Genomic DNA, 26,661 nt, shown 5'->3' with positions numbered 1-26,661 from the left:
CAAGGGAGGGGTAACGCTGATATCCTGGAGAGCATCCGTATTCAAAAAGGAAAAGTACTAGAAATAGCGGAGCGCATTTGGATGCTAACAAATGCCCAGGGACTAACAGGATCCCAAGATGCTACAGTAAATAATGCAGGGGGTCTAATTCAAGTTTTTGCATCTTTGTTAACCACAAGTGAGCCACTAAAAGCCTGGAGAATTGCTAATGTTGTAGTCGGATTTAAGAAGGGTGTCATATCAGGGGTATGGAAGATGTTGGAGAAGATTAGAGCCCCTGGCTTTGTGTAAGGGAGGTGTCTCACAAGTCTGATCTTTATTGAGGTAACTAAGAAAGTCGATGAAGGCCAAAGTAAAATATGGTTCACAAGAACTTTTGTAAATGCGTGTGTGTGCTTGCGCATACACTTACATGTATGTATCACTCTACACTTCCATCCCCCACAAGGATGGTCTTGAAGCCCTCCGTATCTTCCTCAACCATAGAACAAGCCAATCCCCATCTACTAATACTCTCCTCCACCTAGCAGAGCTGTTTCTTATCTTTAACAACTTCTCCTTTGACTACTCCACTTCCTCCAAACCAGAGACGTAGCTATGGGCACTCGCATGGGCCCTAGCTATGCCTGCCTCTTTGTAGGGTACGTCGAACAATCCCTGTTCCAGACGTACACCAGCCCCATCCCCGAACTCTACCTCCACTACATCGACGACTGCATTGGTGCTACCTCTTGTACCCATGCAGAACTCACTGACTTCATACACTTCACTACCAATTTCCATCCTGCTCTTAAATATACTTGGACTATCTCCGACATCTCCCTACCGTTTCTGGATCTCACCATCTCCATCGCAGGAGAAAGACTAGTGACTGACATCTACTTCAAACCCACTGACTCCCACAGCTCTCTGGACTACACTTCTTCCCACCCTGTCTCCTGCAAAAAGTCTATCCCCTACTCCCAATTCCTCCGTCTATGCCGCATCTGCGCCCTTGATGTGGTGTTCCACACTAGGGCATCAGAGATGTCCTCATTCTTCAGGAAACGGGGCTTCCCCTCTTCCATTATAAATGAGGCTCTCACTGGGACCTCCTCTATATCCGTAGCTCCGCTCTTGCTCCCCCTCCCCCCATTCGTAACAAGGACAGAATCCCCCTCGTCCTCACCTTCCACCCCATCAGCCAGCGTATCCAACAAACCATCCTCCAACATTTCCGTCACCTCCAACGGGACCCCACCACTGGCCACATCTTCCCATCTCCTCCCCTTTCTGCGTTCCGCAGAGACCGTTCCCTCCGTAACTCCCTGGTCCACTCGTCCCTTCCTACCCAAACCACCCCATCCCCGGGCACTTTCCCCTGCAACTGCAGGAGATGCAACACCTGTCCCTTTACCTCCCCCCTCAACTCCATCCAAGAACCCAAACAGTCTTTCCAGGTGAGACAAAGGTTCACCTGCACCTCCTCCAACCTCATCTATTGTATCCGCTGCTCTAGATGTCAACTTCTCGGCGAGACCAAACACAGGCTCGGCGATCGTTTCGCTCAACACCTTCGCTCAGTCCGCCTGAACCAACCTGATCTCACGGTGGCTGAGCACTTCAACTCCCCCTCCCACTCCCAGTCTGACCTTTCTGTTGCAGGCCTCCACCAGTGCCATAGTGAGGCCCACCGGAAAATGGAGGAACAGCACCTCATATTTCGCTTGGGCAGCTTGCAGCCCAGCGGTATGAACATTGACTTCTCCGACTTTAGATAGTTCCTCTGTCCCTCTCTTCCCCTCCCCCTTCCCAGTTCTCCCTCTGTCTTCCTGTCTCCACCTATATCCTTTCTTTGTCCCACCCCCCTGACATCAGTCTGAAGAAGGGTCTCGACCTGAAATGTCACCCATTCCTTCTCTCCTGAGATGCTGCCTGACCTGCTGAGTTACTCCAGCATTTTGTGATACCTTCGATTTGCACCAGCATCTGCAGTTATTTTCCTACACTTTTATGTATACATACTTATAGTAAACCCAGTTTGTTGTTTCAGGGAGTGACCACTAGGTGGATGGAGCAATTCTTTGGTTTTGTTTAGTTTGAAAGATACAGGAAGTGTACATTGATGTTGCTCTGTTTCTTCTACCGCAGTGGTTTTATCTCTCCTCCCACATTGCAAACACAAAGACATTGCGACAGCGTGGGTTTTCCCCGCATGCCACGTAAACCCTCCCCCTCCCCCTCCCCTGCAAATAGGTATACCCTCTTGGGAACTGTCGGGGCAGAAGACGTTTCCAGTCCGAGTGGCGGACCTGTTGGCAAGGATACACGACAGGGGAGACCGAAGTCTGGAAGAGCCGTAGTGGTCGGTGACTCCATAGTCCGAGGGACGGATAGAAGATTCTGTGGCAGCAGGAGGGACTTGAGGATGGTCTGTTGCCTCCCTGGTGCCAGGGTTCAACACATCACAGACCGGCTTCAGAAAATCCTAGCGAGGGAAGGCGATCAACCTGAAGTCGTTGTGCACGTGGGCACGAATGACGTCGGGCGGAAGAGGAAGGAGGTGCTACAGCGGGAGTTTAGAGAGTTGGGAAAAACGCTGAGAAGTAGGACGTCGAAGGTGGTTATCTCTGGACTGCTACCGGTACCTCGTGCTGGTGAGGCCAGGAACAGAGAGATAGAGGGTATGAATTTATGGCTGAGGGACTGGTGCAGAGAGCAGGGATTTAGATTTCTGGACCACTGGGATCTCTTCTGGGCTAGGGGTGACTTGTACAAAAGGGACGGGTTGCATCTTAACAGCAGGGGGACAAACATTCTGGCAGGCAGGTTTGCTAGTGTGACACCTGTGGCTTTAAACTAAGTAGTGGGGGGGAGGGGTTAACAAATTGTGAATATGAAGATGAGGTAAAAGGGAATACAGGAGATATTGCAAAAGACTCTAGGAAGAATGGGAACAGAAGTTCCAGAGCGGAAAAGAAATTAAGGGCAGGGCCAATTGTGAACGATGTGAGAGGGGAGGTAAATACAGAAGTTAAAGTGTTGTACTTAAATGCGCGTAGTATAAAAAATAAAGTGGATGAGCTTGAGGCTCAGTTAGTCATGGGCAAGTATGATGTTGTAGGGATCACTGAGACATGGCTACAAGAGGACCAGGGCTGGGAACTGAATATTCAGGGGTACACAACGTATAGAAAAGACAGACAGGTGGGCAGAGGGGGTGGGGTTGCTCTGATGGTAAGGAATGATATTCATTCCCTTGCAAGGGGTGACATAGAATCAGGAGATGTTGAATCAGTATGGATAGAAATGAGAAATTGTAAGGGTAAAAAGACCCTAATGGGAGTTATCTATAGGCCCCCAAACAGTAGCCTCGACTTAGGGTGCAAGTTAAATCAGGAGATAAAATTGGCGTGTCAAAAATGTAATGCTACGGTGGTTATGGGAGATTTCAACATGCAGGTAGACTGGGAAAATCAGGTTGGAAATGGACCCCAGGAAAGAGAGTTTGTAGAGTGCCTTCGAGATGGATTCTTAGAACAGCTTGTACTGGAGCCTACCAGGGAGAAGGCAATTCTGGATTTAGTGTTGTGTAATGATCCTGATCTGGTAAGGGGACTAGAGGTAAAAGAGCCATTAGGAGGCAGTGATCACAACATGATAAGTTTTACTCTGCAAATGGAAAGGCAGAAGGGAAAATCGGAAGTGTCGGTATTGCAGTATAGCAAAGGGGATTACAGAGGCATGAGGCGGGAGCTGGCCAAAATTGATTGGAAGGAGGCCCTAGCAGGGAAGACGGTAGAACAGCAATGGCAGGTATTCCTGGGAATAATGCAGAGGTTGCAGGATCAATTTATTCCAAAGAGGTGGAAAGACTCTAAGGGGAGTAAGAGACACCTGTGGCTGACAAGGGAAGTCAGGGACAGCATAAAAATTAAGGAGAGGAAGTATAACATAGCAAAGAAGAGTGGGAAGACAGAGGATTGGGACTCTTTTAAAGAGCAACAAAAGTTAACTAAAAAGGCAATACGAGGAGAAAAGATGAGGTACGAGGGTAAACTAGCCAATAATATAAAGGAGGATAGCAAAAGTTTTTTTAGGTACGTGAAGAGGAAAAAAATAGTCAAGGCAAATGTGGGTCCCTTGAAGACAGAAGCAGGGGAATTTATTATGGGGAACAAAGAAATGGCAGACGAGTTAAACCGTTACTTTGGATCTGTCTTCACTGAGGAAGATACACACAATCTCCCAAATGTTCTAGGGGCTGGAGAACCTAGGGTGATGGAGGAACTGAAGGAAATCCACATTAGGCAGGAAATGGTTTTGGGTAGACTGATGGGACTGAAGGCTGATAAATCCCCAGGGCCTGATGGTCTGCATCCCAGAGTACTTAAGGAGGTGGCTCTAGAAATAGTGGAAGCATTGGAGATCATTTTTCAATGTTCTATAGATTCAGGATCAGTTCCTGTGGATTGGAGAATAGCAAATGTTATCCCACTTTTTAAGAAAGGAGGGAGAGAGAAAACGGGTAATTATAGACCAGTTAGTCTGACATCAGTGGTGGGGAAAATGCTGGAGTCAATTATAAAAGACGAAATTGCTGAGCATTTGGATAGCAGTAACGGGATCGTTCCGAGTCAGCATGGATTTACGAAGGGGAAATCATGCTTGACAAATCTACTGGAATTTTTTGAGGATGTAACTAGGAAAATTGACAAGGGAGAGTCAGTGGATGTGGTGTACCTCGACTTTCAGAAAGCCTTCGACAAGGTCCCACATAGGAGATTAGTGGGCAAAATTAGGGCACATGGTATTGGGGGTAGGGTACTGACATGGATAGAAAATTGGTTAACAGACAGAAAGCAAAGAGTGGGGATAAATGGGTCCCTTTCGGAATGGCAGGCAGTGACCAGTGGGGTACCGCAAGGTTCGGTGCTGGGACCCCAGCTATTTACGATATACATTAATGACTTAGACGAAGGGATTAAAAGTACCATTAGCAAATTTGCAGATGATACTAAGTTGGGGGGTAGTGTGAATTGTGAGGAAGATGCAATAAGGCTGCAGGGTGACCTGGACAGGTTGTGTGAGTGGGCGGATACATGGCAGATGCAGTTTAATGTAGATAAGTGTGAGGTTCTTCACTTTGGAAGTAAGAATAGAAAGGCAGATTATTATCTGAATGGTGTCAAGTTAGGAGGAGGGGGAGTTCAACGAGATCTGGGTGTCCTAGTGCATCAGTCAATGAAAGGAAGCATGCAGGTTCAGCAGGCAGTGAAGAAAGCCAATGGAATGTTGACCTTCGTAACAAGAGGAGTTGAGTATAGGAGCAAAGAGGTCCTTCTACAGTTGTACCGGGCCCTGGTGAGACCGCACCTGGAGTACTGTGTGCAGTTTTGGTCTCCAAATTTGAGGAAGGATATTCTTGCTATGGAGGGCGTGCAGCGTAGGTTCACTAGATTAATTCCCGGAATGGCGGGACTGTCGTATGTTGAAAGGCTGGAGCGATTGGGCTTGTATACACTGGAATTTAGAAGGATGAGGGGGGATCTTATTGAAACATATAAGATAATTAGGGGATTGGACACATTAGAGGCAGATAACATGTTCCCAATGTTGGGGGAGTCCAGAACAAGGGGCCACAGTTTGAGAATAAGGGGTAGGCCATTTAGAACGGAGATGAGGAAGAACTTTTTCAGTCAGAGGGTGGTGAAGGTGTGGAATTCTCTGCCTCAGAAGGCAGTGGAGGCCAGTTCGTTGGATGCTTTCAAGAGAGAGCTGGATAGAGCTCTTAAGGATAGCGGAGTGAGGGGGTATGGGGAGAAGGCAGGAACGGGGTACTGATTGATAGTGATCAGCCATGATCGCATTGAATGGCGGTGCTGGCTCGAAGGGCTGAATGGCCTACTCCTGCACCTATTGTCTATTGTCTATTGTCTATTGTCAAACCACAAACCAACACATTTCCGCAAGTAGATAAATGACAGATAACGCAGGAGAAAACAGAGCACCCCGAGGAAACCCACATTGCCACAGGGAGCACCCACGGTCATGATCAATCTTGGGTCTTTGGTGTGGTGAGGTAGCAACTGTGCCACGGCGCCACTGTGTTATGTTCACCTTGGATGAGATGGAACTAAAGGGTTCACTTCTGTGCTGCATGTTTCTGTTTCCCTATGATTCTGTGACAAGTACAAACCACAAATAATATTTAAAGTTCCGACAACATGTAACCATTCCAACAGCCATAATTGATTTTAAGGATACCACCTTGAAGCAGTCAAAAAGCTCTCCTTTTAAAATTATTATTTAATTATTTCACAGCTGAGAACTTTGCTGTTAAGGCCACATTGATCACCCGGCCCTAAATGCTCCCTGCTACTCCATTTCAGAGGGCAGTATTAGCCAACCACATTGTTGTAACTCTGGAAGCAAATGTGGGCCAGACTGGGTTTCATTTGCTCAAGAATGGCAAGAGAGCCCAAATTATTCACTGGTGTTCAAAATACAAATTGGTGTTTAAGCGTTTAACAGCTAATCGTTCAGGTTAAACTTTAAACATTGAACTTCAGAATTTGGTCTCAGATTTATCGACGTCTTCTGCAAATCTTATTTTGTGCATGTGCAGCACAATACATCAAAAGGATCTCTCATTGAAGTACACAGACCATGGTTGCAATCAACAGACAAATGAATAAGCACAATGAATGGTTGGATGTTTAATCAAAGCACATTATTTTACATCAAGAAAAATAAATAATTTACTTAACAGAAAACAAAGAACTACCGTGAATCAATTATGTACCCTGATTTTAATTACGCTGCAACTCAAATATTAAAAAACTCCTTTCAAACTTTTCACATTCTTGATTAATACAGATGTCAGAGTTTTGGGGAGACGGCAGGAGAATGGAGTTCGGAGGGAGAGATAGATCAGCCATGATTGAATGGCGGAGTAGACATGATGGGCCGAATGGCCTAATTCTAGTACTATTCCTTATGACATGTTACAACTTCCAAAATATAACATTTAAGAAATATAGCTTGACTCCAGTGTGATAATGTCTCGACTCCAAGGAACGATATTCTGCACTATTTTTTTCCTTTTCTCTAGCCAGTGTATTTGTTCTGCATCATCTGATTTGATTGGATAGCATGAAAAACAAAGCTTTTCATTTTATCTCAAGACTGGGCTTAACATCGCCGGCGCGGCTCGGCCGCGGGACGTCTCGGCGCTCGGTGCGGCGCGGCCGCGGGGCCTTCCATCGCCCGGCGCGGCTCGGCCGCTGGACTTAACATCGCCGGCGCGGCTCAGCCGCGGACGTTTCAGTGCCCGGTGCGGCTCGGCCGCGGGACCTTCCATCCCCTTGCGGGGGCTGTGCGTGTCGGTCGCCTCGATAGGGGTCGAGCTGCCTGTCCGTGGGCGTGGGGGGAAGAGAGTGGAAGTTTTGTTGCCTTCCATCACAGTGAGGGGGTGTTTGGACTCACTGTGATGGATGTTTGTCTTGGGGTCGTGTGTCCTGTGTACTTTTTTTCTTTTTTTTGTTGTGTTTTGTGACTGCTGTAATTTCGTTCGGTACTTGTACCGAATGACAATAAAGTTCTATACTATACTATAATAAACCTAAAAAGAAAATCAAACATTTATCATGCACACGTTTGGGGTCATGCAAACAAAACTGGCTCCTGGTTTTAACAAACAGTTCTTTGGATTTGAAGTACAGGCACTGCGATTTTACTCATATTTTGGTGCTACCTTTACAATATACTGCATAGCTTAAACCTGTATTTTTTAAATCTGCTCTCTTTGTGCCATCCTGTCAAAATAAAATTATTGAAAGAAACCAACTTTCATGTTTGACACATTAGTATTATTACTCGTTGTTGCACTGGTAATATTTAGTTATTCCTTTTCGCATTTAATGGAAGGTTGCGACTGAGAACCAAACCAGGACTTCCGTTTGAAATATACTCGCTTCATATTTTCATATCTCTCGAAGACCCTTCAGTAAGATAGCAAATATAGTTTGGGCACCTCATGCAGAGCCAAACTGTGGAGGGCTTTGCTGTTATAAAAGTGAACTCTTGTGGCGGCTCCCAAGGGTCGGGACACTCCACTATCGAACCCCTCGGCACGGGAATGGACTGGTCCGGGGTGGCCCCTAGCTACAGGGATAAATGGCAGGGGTTTAGGCGCGATCGTTCTCTTGCAGACCCGACTGGACAAGAGAACAACGGCAAATAAAATACCTCCCGAAACACCTGGCTCCTCGATTTCATTTCGGGCCTATCGCCGCGCCACGTTGGTGACCCTGACGCTCCATTGGTGTCGTAATGGAGTCAAAAGACAGAACCACCCGTCCGTCCACCTCACAGGCCGACCGGGCCCTGCCTCTCGACGTGGTCTCCGTTAAGCTACCGACGTTCTGGAACGCCCGGCCTCGCGTCTGGTTTCAGCAGGCGGAGGCCCAATCTCAGCTGCGGGACATTACGGTGGACGACACCTGGTGGGAATCCTCGACCAGGACACGGCCGGAGAAGTCACGCAGTTCCTCGAAGACCCCCCGGCCGCCGATAAATACCTCGACATTAAGGAGCTTCTGCTCCAGATTTACGGGCTCAGCCGGATGGAACGGGCTACCAGGCTCCTTCATATGGAGGGCCTAGGCGACCGGCGACCATCAAGCCTCCTAAATAAGATGGTCGCGCTGCTGGATGGGCACACACCGTGCCTCATGTTTGAATATGTTTACTACATCTGCTGCCGGCCGACATGCGCCTGCAGCTCACCGACACCTCTTTCGCCGATACCCGGGCTCTCGCCTCTTCTCCTGGGATCGGCGCCCCTGGGGTCATTTACTCGTGGATACTGGGGCGGAGCTGAGCGTCCTGCCCCCTTTGCTGGCAGACATTCGTTCCCGTAAGCGGGGGCCCGTCCTCACCGCGGCGAATGACGGCCCCATCCATACATATGGGGTTCGCATGGTCCCGATCGTTTTCGGCTCCTGTCATTTTTCGTGGCGGTTTACCATCGCCGATGTCTTCCAGTCGTTGCTCGGTGCCAACTTCCTCCAGGCTCCCTCCCTCCTGGTGGACATCAAGCGGCAGCGCCTGGTCCACGCTGCCACGATGGAACCAATCGCGCTGCGCCTGGATGAGCCGATCGCACGCACCCTGTCGTCCGTGGATTCCTGTTTTGCTCGAGTCTTGGCCGAGTTCCCGGACATCCTGACCCCACAGTTCCAGTCGTCGACCCCCAAGCACGGGGTGGTGCATTACATATGAACTACCGGCCCACCCCTCCATGCACGAGCACGCCGACTGCCGCCAGATAAGCTATGTCTGGCCCGGCAGGAGTTCCGCACGATGGAGTCCTTGGGGATTATCCGCCCTTCGAACAGCCCATGGGCGTCCCCACTCCACATGGTCCCCAAGGCAAACGGGGGCTGGCGACCTTGCGGAGATTATCGGCGGCTGAATGCCGCTACCGCCGCGGACCGATACCCCATGCCCCACATCCAGGACTTCAACGCCCATTTGGCCGGGGCTACTATCTCTCAAAAGTGGATTTGGTGTGGGGCTAGAACCAGATCCCGGTCCACCCGGACGATGTGCCCAAGACGGCAATCATTACGCCGTTTGGATTGTACGAGTTCGTGCGGATGCCGTTCAGCCTTAAGAACGCCGCGCAGGCTTTTCAATGGTTAATGGACAGGGTGTGTCACGGTCTCGAGTTTCTGTTCGTCTACCTCGACGACATCTTGGTGGCCAGCCGCTCGTGGCAGGAGCACTGTGCCCACCTCCGGCAGCTGTGTCAGCGGCTCAGCGAGCATGGTTTGGCTGTCAACCTCGACAAGTGCCGGTTTGGAGTGGCCACCATCTACTTTCTCAGCCACCGTGTGTCTTCACAAGGCACGGTTCCCCTGCCGGACAAGGTCGACGCCATCCACTGTTTCCCCGTCCATCCTCTGTGCGCGGCCTGCAGGAATTCGTTGGCATGGTGGCCTTTCATCACCGTTTTGTGCCATCCGCGGCCCACATCATGCGGCCGCTGTAGCATCTTCTGGCGGGGAGGCGTAAGGATGTCGAGTGGACCAACGAGGCGGTGGCGGCATTTGACGGCGCGAAGAAGGCCCTTGCTCGAGCTGTGCTGCTGGTTCACCCGCGGGAGGATGCCCCGACCGTCCTTTCGGTGGACGCTTCGGAGTCAGCGGTTGGTGGCGTGCTGGTACAACTGACGGATGGGGGTTGGAGGCCCCCTGGCCTTCTTCAGTTGGCACCTCAACAACGCCCAGAACTACAGCGCATTCGACCGTGAGCTCCTTGCCCTGTACCTGGCGGTGCGCCACTTCCGCTACTTCCTGGAGGGCCGCCCATTCACCGCTTACACGGACCACAAGCAGCTCACTTTCGCCCTGGCAAAGGTTTCCGACCCGTGGTCCGCACGGCAGCAGCGGCAGTTGGCGTACATCTCGGAGTTCACCACCTCCATCCGCTTCATCGAGGGGAAGGAGAACCGGGTGGGCGATGCGTTGTCCCGCCCCGCCCCGCCGTCGACGCCGTTTTCGAGGTGACGCCCGGCATTGACTATTCTGCCCTGGCGGAGGCTCAGCTCACGGATGGTGAGATGCCCGCCCTACCGGACTGCCATCTCCGGCCTTCGCCTTGAGGATGTCCCTCTCGGCCCTGGAGGAGCAACAATACTCTGCGATGTGTCGTCCGGTCAGCCGTGCCCCATCGTCCCTGCCGCCGGGCGCCGGAGGGTTTTTGACGTAATCCACGGGCTGGCTCACCCATCCATCTGGGCGACGACGGTACTTGTGGTTGCTCGTTTCATGCAGCACGGTCTGTGCAAGCAGGTTGGCCACTCGGCCTGCACCTGCATTCTGTGCCAGACGGCAAAAGTCCAGGGCAACATCCGGGCGCCCCTCCAGGAGATCGGTCTACCCCGCCGGCGGTTCGACCACCTGCACGTGAACATTGTGGGGCTTGTCCCGCCATCCCGGGGCAATACCCACCACATCACGGTGGTGGACCGCTTCACGCGGTGGCCGGTGGCCATTCCGCTGGCCGATACTTCGACAGCTACACGCGCTCGTGTGTTGTCCGCGCACTGGATTGCTCGCTTTGGGGTGCCGGTGGGCATCTCCTCGGACCGGGGGGCCACAGTTCACCTCTGAGCTGTGGTCGGCCATGGCTCACCTGTTGGGCGTGCGGCTGCACCACACCACGGCTTATCACCCGCAGGCAAACGGCCCGGTGGAGAGGTTCCACCGGCAACTCAAGGCAGCGCTGAAGGCGTGACTCTCCGGCCCGGACTGGATGGACGCACTGCCGTGGGCATCCGGACTTGGCCTCATCTTCGGCGGAGCCCGTTTACGGGTCGTCGCTCACGGTGCCCGGGGAGTTGGTGCCGTCGGCGCCGGGGCAGCAGGGACCGCCCTCATCCACCCTACAGCGCCTTCGCAGATTTACAGTGCCCTCCATAATGTTTGGGACAAAGACCCATCATTTATTTATTTGCCTCCCTACTGCACAATTTGAGATTTGTAGTAGAAAAAAAATCACATGTGGTTAAAGTGCACATTGTCAGATTTTAATAAAGGCCATTTTTATACATTTTGGTTTAACCATGTAGAAATTACAACAGTGTTTATACATAGTCCCCCATTTCAGGGCACCATAATGTTTGGGACACATGAATGTGGTCATGGTTAGTATTAAATTGCATATCCTTTGCATGCAATGGCTGCATGAAGTCTGTGATTCATGGACATCACCAGTTGCTGGGTGTCTTCTCTGGTGATGCTCTCCAGGCCTGTATTGCAACCATCTTTAGCTTATGTATGTTTTGGGGGCTAGACCCCTTCAGCTTTCTCTTCAGCATATAAAAGGCATGCTCAATTGGGTTCAGATCGGGTGATTGACTTGGCCACTCAAGAATTGACCATTTTTTAGCTTTGAAAAACTCCTTTGTTGCTTTAGCAGTATGTTTAGGATCATTGTCTTGCTGTAGAATGAACTGCCGGCCAATGAGTTTTGAGGCATTTGTTTGAACTTGAGCAGATAGGATGTGTCTATACACTTCAGAATTGATTATGCTACTACCATCAGCAGTTGTATCATCAATGACGATAAGTGAGCCAGTACCTTCAGCAGCCACACATGCCCAGGCCATTACACCGTGTTTCACAGATGAGGTGATATGCTTTGGATCTTGAGCAGTTCCTTCTCTGCTCCATACTTTGCTCTTGCCATCACTCTGATTTCAGTTAATCTTCATCTGACCCGCTGAGTTACTCCAGCATTTTGTGATACCTTGATTTCTTCCAGATGGATTCATTCTTAATATGGCATCCTCCAATACTTCCACCAACCCACTTACAGTCCGCAACCCCAACCCCCATCCTCTCTTTACCATGCTACTCTTCCTCTTTAGAGTTCGTAACCAGGAACTTCGTTTTTGGCACCTAGCCTACCTCAAGTTTCCATTGTAATCAAATCATAATTATTTTGATGCATCCATGTAACCTATTGGCCTGATCGTTCTGGTAAATTCTAACTCTCTCTTGAATACATCGTTTGTATGTTCTCCGTGACCTGCATGGGATTTCTCCGGGATCTCCGGTTTCCACCCATACTCCAGAGACATACATCATAACACTTGTCTGTTTGCATTTCCATATGCAGTGGTAAAGGAAAAAAAAATAAAGTGTGAAACCAGGCAGAATTAATGCATCAGTTATGTCATTGGTTGTAGCAAGTGTGAAATTTAGTTTTGTGAAATTACTTCAAGTGTGGAATTTAGTTATTTTTGGAAAGCAAGTTCCAATTGCTTAGGTTTACAAAATAACAATCATTTTGGTACCCATTCCTTCTCTCCAGAGATGCTGCCTGTCCTGCTGTGTTATTTTGTGTTGATCATTTTTGGCATGTTGTGCTCAAATGACAACACAAAAGAAAAATCTGAGGGAAAGTCGTATGAAGCACAGTGAAGACAATATAAACAAAAGGGTGAAGACAATACAGGAGATTGCAAAATGAATAAAGGAGGGAATCTGTTTATTTAGTAAGTGTACCAGTAAAGACAATTGTCACCTGATAGAGTCTGAGCAGAGAGGATAATGTCAGTAAATGTGAGATGTACAATGAAATACTTGAAAATAGTTGTTGATCTCCAGTGTATAAAAATTTTCATTGTACTAAATTCTGGTTAATTTCATTGTACTAAATTCTGGTTAAAAAATCACATGTGGTTAAAGTGCACATTGTCAGATTTTAATAAAGGGTATTTTCATACATTTTGGTTTCTTCATTTAGAAATTACAGCAATATTTATTCATAGTCCTCCCCACCCCCCCCCCCCCCCCCCCCCCCCCATTTAATAGCACCATAATGTTTGGGACACATGGCTTCACAGGGGTTTGTAATTGCTGAGGTGTGTTTAATTGCCTCCTTAATGCAGGCTCTCAGCATTAAGAGCTCTCAGCTTAAGAGCCAAAGACCCCATTCCTGTGCTGCACTGTTCCATGTTCCATGTAGAACAACTCAGCAGTTAAGCAGATACATCAGCTGCGTTAATATTGACCAGGGAGGCAAGGAGTGTTGGGGCAACATGGCAGTGGATGAGAACAAAGAGAATGCATCTGAATATGAGCGTATTTAGCATTAGGAATGACAGAGCTCATCTGTGTGTTTTTACAGTTAACAAAGAGATAGTGGGCACTTCTTTTTGAACATTGATAAATATATTTTTTAAAAGATCAGCTTCGAAAAGCAAGAAAATAAATTATTCAAACAGAAAGAGCTGATATTTTTTTATTTCAAATCATTTACAGTGAAGCCCCAAGGCAGTGAAATTTTAATTACAGCATAATTAACATCTCACTTATGCCAAATAATACATTAGCCCACAAGATGAAAAGCTTGAAATGGAGTGAAAACTGACAAAATAGAGGGGGGAGCAGGTTTGCAGCAAATCAGTAATCAATCATCAAGCAAGAAGCCTTGGAGATCAACCACTCACAAATTTTGCAATGAAGAGAGACAACAGGAAAAACATCACTTCTGCAAATGAAACGAATTAGAACTGCTACCAACTAGAAATGAGGCCGATTTTAAAAAAAGATAACCAAAATAGTTTGGAAACCTAGGATGAATATGCAAATGCCGAGTTTTGAGAGCGAGACAGAATAATAACCGGTCGGTCACAAGACAAATAGTATTATGCCGCAGTAACTTGGAGGGACTTGGAGATGCTCCAAGATAAACTGCTGATCCCATCAACACGGTGAGTAACAGTGGAGAAAGCAAACCGGCTTTCGGGCCACATTTGCAGAGGAATAGATTAAAACCTCCGTTTCTCTGAGATTTATGCTGCGCATTTTCCTGCTGCATTCGGGTACACCCGATCTTTCTTCACACAAAAAACAGAATTATTCAGAGTGGGTGGAGTAGCTGCAGAAATAGGGATGGCTTCTTGAATTATAAACAAAATGTTGATCTTTAGAATAACAATATTTAATTTGAGAAAAGTAGGTTGGAAAAATGATCATGAATTCTGCATCACTGACCTCAACAGTGGCATAGGCAATGATGGAAGAGTTGTGTTATAAGTCTGCCCACTGAACTGAGCCAAGTTAGAGGCTGGCAAGGCATTGAAACAGACTTCAAAATCAGGCTCTCACAAAATTTAAAGGGAACTTTAATTGAATAAAACGGAGTGGACTGCCAACCAAAACTATCAACAGACCCAGCGAATAGATTGTAGATGGAACTTTATAAGGCTGAGAGACAAGAGATGGCAGACACAGGAAACTTGACCAAAGAGCAAAGTGCTGAAGAACTCAGCGGGTCTGACAGCATTTATGGAGGGAAATGGTGACATTTCTGGTCAGGACACTTCTTCAAGACTCCCCCTCCAAGACTGGAAGGTTGCAACCAGAAATATTGTCAATTGCTGTCTGGCCCAATGGAGGTCCTCCAACATCGGGTTTTTTTGTGAAGGATGAGAGGTAGCCCAGCTGTTGGCGGTTGTGCGGTAGAAAACAGAAACAGAAACAGAGGGGATCTTATAGAAACATATAAAATTCTTAAAGGATTGGACAGGCTAGATGCAGGAAAAATGTTCCCGATGTTGGGGTAGTCCAGAACCAGGGGTCACAGTTTAAGAATAAGGGGTAGGCCATTTAGGACTGAGATAAGGAAAAACTTCCACCCAGAGAGTTGTGAATCTGTGGAATTCTATGCCACAGAAGGCAGTGGAGTCCAATTCACTGGATGTTTTCAAGAGAGAGTTAGATTTAGCTCTTAGGGCTAAAGGAATCAAGGGATATGGGGAGAAGGCAGGAACGGGGTACTGATTTTAGATGATCAGCCATGATCACGTTGAATGGTGGTGCTGGCTCGAAAGGCCGAATGGCCTACTCCTGCACCTATTTTGCTATGTTTCTATGTTTCTACAATGGCCGGGCAAAGTAAACTCAACATTTTTTCTTACTGGCAAGCCGAACAAGCAAGATCCAACTTAGAAAAGGGAGGCAAGCTCCAGAGGAGCAGCATTTGGAGTGGCCATGTGGAGAAGGATTGTTCCGAGGTGGAAGTGCATCGTTTGAAGCTAAGTGCAGAGGCTTTGACAAGGAAGAATTTTGTGAAGAGGCTGAGCAAGCGCCATCACACGTCACGGTAGATCTATCACTTTCCTTTCTTTTAACCCATTATTAACTTCAGAGGGAGAAATGGCAGCCAGTTGAATGGGTGATCCCCCTGTGAAATGTGGGAGATCGGGTTCATCAAGTGTCCCTGACGATTGCATTTACAAAAACAATGTCCATCTTCAGCAAATCTCAGACCACATAGATGGACTGGAGTTGAACTCACTGAGCAGCATAAACGAGGAAGAAAGTATTGTCGATAGGAGCTCAGGGAGATGGTTACATCCCAGGTTCAGCCATAGATGGATGACCACTTGGAAGGGCAGGCAGATAGTGCAGGAGTCTCCTGTGGCTGTTCCCCTCCTTCACAAAGTTACCATTTTGGATACTATTGAGTGGGCAGGGGGATGCAAGCTCAGGGGAAAGCAACAGCATTAGCCAGATCAGTGGTAGCAGCAATGGCTCTATTGTAAAACAGAGGTGGGCAGAATCTGAGCCAGTGATAGTGATGGAGGCTCCATAGATAGCTGCACAGATAGGTTCTTCTGAAGCATTTCTCCAAGATGTTATGTTGCTTCCCTTGGGCCAGAGTCAAGGATGTTTCTGAACGGGCACATGACATTTCAAAAGGGGAGGGTGAACTCTATTCTAGGATTCACTCCTGCCTTCAGAAGTCCATTTTCATCCCTGTGCCAAAGAAAAGCCAGGCAGTGTGCCTTCATGACTTCTGTCCAGTGGTTCTGATTGAAGTGCTTCAACAAGCTAGTCATTGCGCATATTAGCTCCAACTTCCCAGACCACTCTGATCCACTGCACGTCACCTGCAGTCACAACGGGTCCATGGTAGATACTATGTCTGGGCCGAAAACTCATACTGGAACATTTATATGACAGGGATACCTGTATCAGCTCTCTGCAACCAACCAAACTTATCTCCAAACTCTGATCAATAACCCCCACTGCAACTAGATCTCGATTTCCTGACCCATAGACCAAAGGATAGGAGACAAAACATTCTCCATGATAATTCTCAACACCAATGCTCCACAAGGATGTGTTCTCAGCCCGTTACTATGCTCCCTATACATTCATGACTGTCCGGTTAAATTCTGCTCTAACTTCATCCTCTAGTTTGGAGATTACACCACTGTGGTGGGGCGGATTTTGAACAATGACAAAGTGAAATACAAGAAGGAGATAGAGAGACTAACATGGTGCCAAGACAACAACCTCTCCCTCAATGGGAGCAAGAAATGAACTGGTGCACATGTTGCAGTCAGCATCAATCACGTTAATGCAGAGGTGGTTGAGAGCTTCAAGATTCTTGGCGTAAATATCACCAACGATCTGTCCTGCACCAACAACATTAAAGCTACAGCCATGAAACCACGCTTGTCACCTCTGCTACTTAACACGCCCAAGGAGGTTTGGCATGTCTCCAACTAAACTTACCAACCTTTACAGATGCACCTCTCAGGATTTAGCTTGGTTGGACAACAGCTCTCCCCAAGACTGCAAGAAACTGTGGAAAGTTATGGATGCAGCCCGTCCATCATGCAAACCAACCTCCCCACCATAAACTCCATCTACACTTCATGCAGCCTCAGCCCCGCAGTCAACATTATCAAAGACTTGTCCCACCCTTCGTCATCCACTCTACTTCCCTCCCCCATTGCGCAGAAGATACAAAGCTTTGAAAACACATTCTACCAGATTCAGGAACAGTTTCTTCCATGCTGTTGGCAGACTAGCGTACGGTCCTCCAAAAGGCCAAATGTGTAGACTCGATCTCTCAACCTATCTCATTGCATCACTTGTACTTTTTTATTTTCATAAATCTGCACTTTCTCTCTCTGCAATGCTGTAACTCTATATTCTGCTCTCTGGTATTTTTTCTCTTTGCAATACTGTCATTCATGTGAATGACTTAATTGTACTCAATGTCTAGTATGATTTCACTGGATAGCACGCAAAGGTTTTCCAGTGTCTCAGGCCATGTGATAACAATAAACCAAAAACAATACCAAGGGGGACCTGTTGCATCTGAACTGGAGGGGTCCACATCCTTGCAGTAAGGTTTTCTAGTGCTATTCGGAAGGGTTTAAACTGGCCTGGCAGGGTGTTGGATCAATGTTGCTATCTATGTGCAGAACTACAAAAAAATAAGATGAGGACTTACATGAATACATCTCATCTGTATATACTATGGAGAAGAACATTAAAGCGAGCAAGTTCAGGAATGGAAATATTGATAATCTGGACATATCAACATTACCACGGTAGTGATGGGGAGGTCTGGCAATGCATAAAGGAGACCTAAAGGCTTAACAACAGCAAGACAATAGACATTGTTCACATGGACTTTAGCAGGGCCTTTGACAAGGTCTTGCATTCTCGGCTAGCCCAGGGCGAGTTGGCCATTCGATACAAAATACGCTTGATGGTCAGAGGCAGAGGATGGAAGTGGACATTTGTTTTTCTACTTGGAGGCCCGCGACCAGTGGTGTGCTGCAGGGATTGGTGTTGAGTCCACTGTTGTTCATCATTTATATGAATGATTTATATAAAAACTTAGATGGCATGATTTTTAAGTTGCGGAATACACTAAAATCTGCGGTAAAGTAGACAATGAAAAATGTTGTCCAGGCTACGAAAGGATCCAGATTAACTGGCAAAGTGAGCAAAAGAAATGGTGAGCAAAATACATTTTCAGGGCATAACAGGGCCTTGAGCGATGTTGTTGATCAGAGAGACCTGGGGGTCTGAATACTTCAATCCCCAAAAGTGGCATTGCAGATAGACAATGTGGTAAGGGAACATACATGGTTGCTTTCTTCAGCTGTGGCACGGGTACAAGAGCTGGGATGTCATCTTACAGTTAGACAAAATATTAGTTAAACTCCACTTGTAATATTATGGACAGATCTAGTTGCCACACCACAGGTCAGATATGATTGAGTTAGAGGGGATGTAGAAAATATTCACAAGGATGTTGCCGTGATTGAACGGACAGAGTTATAAGCAGAGATTGGTTGAGTGAAGTAAAGGAGGCTGAGAGATGTTTGAGATGTAGTTAAAATTATACGGCATAGATAGGATAGATGGTCAGAGTCTGTTTCCAAAGGTAAGTGTGCCTGAAACTAGAGGGAATAGATTTAAGATAAGAGGGACAAGGTTTAATGGGGATCCAACCAGTAAATATTTCATACAGTGTAGTTGGTATCTCAAACAAGATGGTAGAGAAGTTGAGTTACTCCAGCATTTTGTGATACCTTCATTTTAAGAAAGGTTTTTACGCAAGTATTTGAAAACTTGAAATGTTAAATTATGCAACAGACGTGATAACTCTAAATGTTTAAACAGTGCTCTAGCTGTGCATGTTTACAATGTTTTCCATCTGTATTTACTTGCAAGTTACATGAAATGGGAGATTAGCTAATCAAATTTTCCACGGTAAAATGCCTCTCGTGTGCAGATAAGTAGAATCTAAGTGGTGGGGGAGAGAGACGGGGTGGAGGGAGGAGGATCGTGAGATATGTGGGGAGAAAAGAAGAGAATAGATTTAGCTTCGATGAGTTCTCATTGACTAGTGTAGACTCAATGGGCCGAAGGACTCGTTTCTGCATTGTTTAGCTCTATGATTCTATAGTAACACAAACATGTCTCTCTAAAAATGTACAAAAAATATTTCTAAGGGTATAATGGTGCTTGAGATTTATTGCAAAATCATTGTCCATGTATGCATTTCTTCATGAGCATCTTTTAATGAATCTGTTAACAGTAAGAAATTAAATGTAACCCGAAATAAACCCGAAGGACGAACAACACACAAATGTAATGACAGGATACTCAACATACCTTGCTCCAAAGATGTCTTTTTTAGCCAGATCAATGCCTGAAATAACTTTGACTCTGAGAACACGGGTTCCTTCCTGAAAGCAGAAGAATAAAGCAAAGCTTAAAGACAAAATGTTTGATAACTAAAATTGTAAAGATGTACAATTCAGATGGTGGGAAAATATGACTCTGTTATGTAAAACTATCACTTGTTCTAATAACAAGACTTCCCTCTCATTCAGAAACAAAACTTCATAAATGCCCATTATCCAAGTCTTGCATTCTTATTCCAGAATGACTGCAAGAACATTTTGCTAGCCTGATTAACTGCTTTTTACTGGCACATCAGCTCAAAAACTGTAAATCCAATGTGCTTTAATTACCTTAAGTACCATGCAGGTCGAGTCAAAAGCAATCGTAGTCTGCATTTCTGCATTACACATTAGTAACTCATCTGATTGGCACATTGCACCCAGAAGCCTTTGATGCCTGATTTTGCAATGCCACTCTGTTTTTTACTTTAATGGCATGGGCAAGCGCATGGATTAAGTTTGACAAAGTGAACAAAAATTAATTCGCATTATTCCACATCTACACACCTCATTAAAGACAATTGATTAAATGAAATGATCGGCTGCAAAGTAACAAGACTGATTGTAGTGCGGGGGAGAAAGCTGGAAGATGGGGCGGGACAAAGCCTGGCAAGTGATAGGTGGAATAAGAAAATAACTGCAGATGCTGGTACAAATCGATTTATTCACAAAATGCTGGAGTAACTCAGCAGGTCAGGCAGCATCTCGGGAGAGAAGGAATGGGTGACGTTTCGGGTCTGAAGAAGGGTCTCGACCCGAAACGTCACCCATTCCTTCTCTCCCGAGATGCTGCCTGACCTGCTGAGTTACTCCAGCATTTTGTGAATAAAGTGATAGGTGGATACAGGTTGAGGGGTTGGCATTGGTAGATGGTTGGACAAAGGCCAAAGATGAAAGAACAAAAGGCTGCGAGATAAGGATATCAAGACAGAAGAGGAATGAAATTTGAAGCCAGACAAAGTGAGAGAGTTATAAGAATACAGGGTGAAGGAGAAAGGGGGGGACGGAATGTGGGAGAAATGGGTGTGCTGGTCACTCAATTACCTGCTACCTGCACCTGAGATGTGAATACCTCACTAAAACCCCTATGGATCATGTCCTCTGCATCTTGGATGATCCCAAGCTCGTCCAACCCCAGTTCCAGTTCCTTTGACAGGAGCTGTAGGTGGGTGCATTTCTCAGTGTTAATTACTCGAGACACTGGAAGGACACAAAGTGCAAGAGTAACTCAACGGGTCAGGCAGCATCTTTGGAGAACATGGACAGGTGATGTTTATGAGCATAAGATATTGGAGCAGAATTCAGTCATACTGCCCATCGAGTCTATGTGACCATTCAATCAAGGCCGATCTATTTTTCCCTCCCAACCCCATTCCCCTGCCTTCTCTTTGTAAACTTTGACGCCATGACTGCCAAGAATCTGTCAGTCTCTGCTTTAAAAATACTCAATATATGTTTCGGGTCAGGAACCTTCTTCAGACCCTAGAGGTTTCCCTGATCTCCGACATCCTGCTGGAGGAGGATTACACCTCCGAACTGCCATTCAAGTCTGAGGAGTAAACTTAAAAGACCTTACTTGTTTTTACCATACCTCTGCAGAACGGTCTTGACCCAAAATGTCACCCATTCCTTCACTCCAGAGATGCTGCCTGTCCCACTGAGTTACTCCAGCATTTTGTGTCTATTTGCTATACCTCTGTTTAGCCTACATGCCAAAGTCTCACAAGCCAAAGACTCAAACTTATTATTCAAACACACCACTTGGAACTTACGTATAAACTACCCTCAATGGCCATCAGCCTTGGGATACCTTCCCTAAAACAGCTTACCTCCCTTCTATTAACAAAATCACTCACAAATATTTTCTAATGCTGCTCAGTGTCATTTTTTTTGGTTTGATGGGTCTCCTATGAAGTATCGTGGAACATCCTGTTGCATTAAGAATGCAATAGAAAAGGATTATTGGTGAGTTATTACTCAGTTCAGAATCTGGAGGAAGAAAGGGAGTGAGGTTACTATTGTCAGAAACCAGGACTTACTAAGGAATCGCAACAAAGTTATCAGAAACAAAGAGAAAGAATGCACTCTTATTCCAGGGAATGCATCCTTGATTGATAACAAAGACTCCTGGACACTAAAGAACAAAGCAAGTTCAGTATAATGAAGTATTATTGAATCAGCAGAAAATGTATACCCAGGCTAATGTTTTCCTCCAATGAATCCAACCTTCAATTAACTCCATTAAATGTATTGAAATCCAATTATTAAATTCCCACTTTAAAAAAAAAGATTTTTTTCCTGGTAAATTACTTAGTTTGGATCATAACATTTAATCCCAAGCAGGTACACTTTGTCAAACAAAAATTATGAGAAGCTCTAGTCAGCCTGTCCGTCCATTTCCTGGTTCTGTGGTTTAACTGTTGGTAAACTATGAACAAAAACCAACAGAAACAAAAATGTTGAACATCCTGCACTGGGTGCAATAAAAACAGAAGGGAGCAGGCAGTTCACACAATGCACGAATTACTTAAAGCACGCAATCACATGGAGTTTTCCACAATGCCTTACAATTCAAGGGCTGTTTTTAAATAACATTTGAAACAGATGAGCAATTCTGAACAATGACCTGCAAGCAGCAAGTGGATGAAACCAGAGGTCTCGACCCGAAACATCACCTATCCAAGAAACCACACATGCATGGGTACAAGGGGTAGCACCAATGCAGTCGTCGATGTAGCGGAGGAATGTTACTAAGGAATCGCAACAAAGTTATCAGAAACAAAGAGAAAGAATGCACTCTTATTCCAGGGAATGCATCCTTGATTGATAACAAAGGCTCCTGGGCACTAAAGAACCTTTGCATTGACACACAAGAAAGAAATGTTGGCCAAGAAACTGAGAGCACTTCTTACTATTTCCATCAAGTAACTCTCTTAGATATTTTAATATCGAACTGGGTAGACAGACCTCTTTTCAAAATATCTTAAAAATGTACTCACCACAAATGCAACACTGTGTCTTAGTAACTAAAACTGGATATTCAAATCATTATCAGAGTTTAAATGTGGGGTCTTTTGACAATAATTTGAAATTGCTTCCACGTATTCCTAAGTTGAACCAAAACCCGACCTTTAGCTCTGTCTCAACAGTTAAACTAATGGTGTTTAAGAAGTGTTTAGATAGGCACATAGATTTGTATGGAATAGAGTGATAGGGATCATGGACAGGGAGAAGAGGCTAAATCAATTTGATATCATGTTCAGCACAGACATTGTGGGCCAAAGGAGAGAGGTTTCAGGTGTATAAGATATGAGGTATAAGTGCTGTCCTGTTCCAATGTTCTACGAAGACAGAAGCAGGGGAATTTATTATGCGGAACAAAGAAATGGCAGACGAGTTAAACCGTTACTTTAGATCTGTCTTTACTGAGGAAGATACACACAATCTCCCAAATGTTCTAGGGGCCGGAGAACCTAGGGTGATGGAGGAACTGAAGGAAATCAACATTAGGCAGGAAATGGTTTTGGGTAGACTGATGGGACTGAAGGCTGATAAATCCCCAGGGCCTGATGGTCTGCATCCCAGGGTACTTAAGGAGGTGGCTCTAGAAATAGTGGAAGCATTGGAGATTATTTTTCAATGTTCTATAGATTCAGGATCAGTTCCTGTGGATTGGAGGATAGCAAATGTTATCCCACTTTTTAAGAAAGGAGAGAGAGAGAAAACGGGTAATTATAGACCAGTTAGTCTGACATCAGTGGTGGGGAAGATGCTGGAGTCAATTATAAAAGACGAAATTGCTGAGCATTTGGATAGCAGTAACAGGATCATTTTGAGTCAGCATGGATTTACGAAGGGGAAATCATGCTTGACAAATCTACTGGAATTTTTTGAGGATGTAACTAGGAAAATTGACAGGGGAGAGTCGGTGGATGTGGTGTACTTCGACTTTCAGAAAGCCTTCGACAAGGTCCCACATCGGAGATTAGTGGGCAAAATTAGAGCACATGGTATTGGGGGTAGGGTACTGACATGGATAGAAAATTGGTTGACAGACAGAAAGCAAAGAGTGGGGATAAATGGGTCCCTTTCGGAATGGCAGGCAGTGACCAGTGGAGTACCGCAAGGTTCGGTGCTGGGACCCCAGCTATTTACGATATACATTAATGACTTAGATGAAGGGATTAAAAGTACCATTAGCAAATTTGCAGATGATACTAAGCTGGGGGGTAGTGTGAATTGTGTGGAAGATGCAATAAGGCTGCAGGGTGACTTGGACAGGTTGTGTGAATGGGCGGATACATGGCAGATGCAGTTTAATGTAGATAAGTGTGAGGTTATTCACTTTGGAAGTAAGAATAGAAAGGCAGATTATTATCTGAATGGTGTCAAGTTAGGAAGAGGGGATGTTCAACGAGATCTGGGTGTCCTAGTGCATCAGTCACTGAAAGGAAGCATGCAGGTACAGCAGGCAGTGAAGAAAGCCAAGGAATGTTGGCCTTCGTAACAAGAGGAGTTGAGTATAGGAGCAAAGAGGTCCTTCTACAGTTGTACCAGGCCCTGGTGAGACCGCACCTGGAGTACTGTGTGCAGTTTTGGTCTCCAAATTTGAGGAAGGATATTCTTGCTATGGAGGGCGTGCAGCGTAGGTTCACTAGGTTAATTCCCGGAATGGCGGGACTGTCGTATGTTGAAAGGCTGGAGCAATTAGGCTTGTATACACTGGAATTTAGAAGGATGAGGGGGGATCTTCTTGAAACATATAAGATAATTAGGGGATTGGACACATTAGAGGCAGGAAACATGTTCCCAATGTTGGGGGAGTCCAGAACAAGGGGCCACAGTTTAAGAATAAGGGGTAGACCATTTAGAACGGAGATGAGGAAGAACTTTTTCAGTCAGAGAGTGGTGAAGGTGTGGAATTCTCTGCCTCAGAAGGCAGTGGAGGCCAGTTCGTTGGATGCTTTCAAGAGAGAGCTGGATAGAGCCCTTAAGGATAGCGGAGTGAGGGGGTATGGGGAGAAGGCAGGAACGGGGTACTGATTGAGAGTGATCAGCCATGATCGCATTGAATGGCGGTGCTGGCTCGAAGGGCTGAATGGCCTACTCCTGCACCTATTGTCTATTGTCTATTGACCAATGTTCTCAATACATTGATTATTCCCATCCATTTTCATACGAGTGCCATGAATGCCAGGTGCCACCCCCAGATTGGCTGGTTGCTATGAACCACAAACACCAACTTAGGTGCATTCTCAGCACAAGTGCGCGCAAATGAAATCTGCGTTTAAAAAAAATGGTCAATATAACATTATATTTAGAGTTATCCATTACTGGTAGTGCAACTGCGCAGAAACCTGGCACAAAGCCCTGCCTTCACTGCTGCTGTGCTGGCAACCTGATTTGAGGATTTGGCCCTCTCACAATAATGAAAAGGTTAGAGGTAATCTCATCAGCACATGGCTCAATGTAGAGAGAACTATGAGGATCATATACAGAGACTGCCTGATGATGGCCGGACTGGACCATGGGAGTTGGCTACCCGAACCTGAATAACGGGGCTGACTGTGCACCCTGGCCAACTTTTATTTTGATGCAGGCCATTGCTGGGGACAAGCAGTGGGAGCTTCATGTGCTGACAGAGCGCCCAGATAACTTGATCTCTTTCATCACCTCTTGACAGTCACGATTGGAAGTGCGGCACGGTAGCGCAGCGGTAGAGTTGCTGCTTTACAGCGAATGCAGCGCCAGAGACTCAGGTTCGATCCTGACTACGGGTGCTGCACTGTAAGGAGTTTGTACGTTCTCCCCGTGACCTGCATGGGTTTTCTCCGAGATCTTCGGTTTCCTCCCACACTCCAAAGACGTACAGGTATGTAGGTTAATTGGCTGGGTAAATGTAAAAATTGTCCCTAGTGGGTGTAGGATAGTGTTAATGTGCGGGGATCGCTGGGCGGCACGGACTTGGTGGGCCGAAAAGGCCTGTTTCCGGCTGTATATATATGATATGATATGATATGATAATCGAGAAGATATAATCTGAAGGATCTCAACCCGAAACGCCACCCATTCCTTCTCTCCAACCCATTCCTTCGCTCCAAAGATGCTGCCTGACCCGCAGAGTTACTCCAGCATTTTGTGTCTACATTCGATTTAAACCAGCATCTGCAGTTCTTTCCAACACAAGGTATCCATCTGTTTATTTTTTTAATCTCGTGCAAAAGGCATGAGAATTTGAAAATAAGATCTTCGGCTTTGTTCACAAACTACAAAAAAGGATTAATGTCCAAATAATAAAAAGATAGACACAAAATGCTGGAGTAACTCAGCGGGACAGGCAGCATCTCAGGATAGAAGGAATGGGTAACGTTTCGGGTCGAGACTCTTCCAGCATCTGCAGTTCTCTCCTACACATAATGTTCAATTAATCCTTCCTAGGTGAATTTGGCTGAAACTATGTCAGATGGCTATCTCTTTCCTGTGTTGAAATTTCAATGCCACGTACATTAGCTATAAATTGAGGACAACAACTGGTGAAGAGACAACAGTTCAATCATATAGATGTTGCTAATGCAATAACAACACAAAGACTAAAGAGGTAGGATAAACGAAAAGAAAGCAAGACACTGTTTAATAGAAAACACCATGTTTTTATTGCAATTTAGTACAATGCTTCAGTTTGCAGAGTTTATGCATGTTATTTTAATGCAAATAGCTTTGTTGAAACTTATGAGACGCGGGCATCAGTGGCAGAAAAGTTATTTATTGCTTCAACTTGGCCTTGAGGAGGTGGCTGTGAACTTCCTTCTTGAACTCCTGCAGTTTTCTGATAAACTTACTCCCACACTATTGTGTAGGAAGTTCTTGAAAAAATGGTGTGCAACAAATTTGATTCCAAGCACGATCAAACATTTGGCACATTATTTCAAATCTAGACTGTACACACAATCTCTTACTCATAAGAGGCAAAAGAGACTGCGGATGCTGGAAGCTTGGGCAAAAAAATGCTGGAGGTCAAAGTAGTATCTGCAGATGGAAATGGACAATTGGCATCTTGAGTCAGGATGCGTAGGAAAGAACGGCAGAAGCTGGTTAATAGC

General features: G+C 46.0%; 1 protein-coding gene across 4 annotated transcripts in view; it reads right to left on the bottom strand.

Annotated features, from left to right (window-relative positions):
• The window catches only part of nedd4l (NEDD4 like E3 ubiquitin protein ligase), a 353,057-nt gene that overhangs the window by 255,473 nt on the left and 70,923 nt on the right, over positions 1–26,661 (bottom strand). For all 4 annotated transcript variants that reach the window (XM_078425166.1, XM_078425251.1, XM_078425340.1 and 1 more), the window contains exon 2: positions 19,491–19,564. In XM_078425166.1, the coding sequence (XP_078281292.1) occupies positions 19,491–19,564 (74 nt within the window). The remainder of the gene's footprint in view (positions 1–19,490; positions 19,565–26,661) is intronic.

This window comes from Rhinoraja longicauda, chromosome 1 (assembly GCF_053455715.1).
Source record: "Rhinoraja longicauda isolate Sanriku21f chromosome 1, sRhiLon1.1, whole genome shotgun sequence".
NCBI lineage: Eukaryota > Metazoa > Chordata > Chondrichthyes > Rajiformes > Arhynchobatidae > Rhinoraja > Rhinoraja longicauda.
Note: the sequence above shows the minus strand (reverse complement) of the source record. Positions and strands in the feature narration are given on the sequence as shown.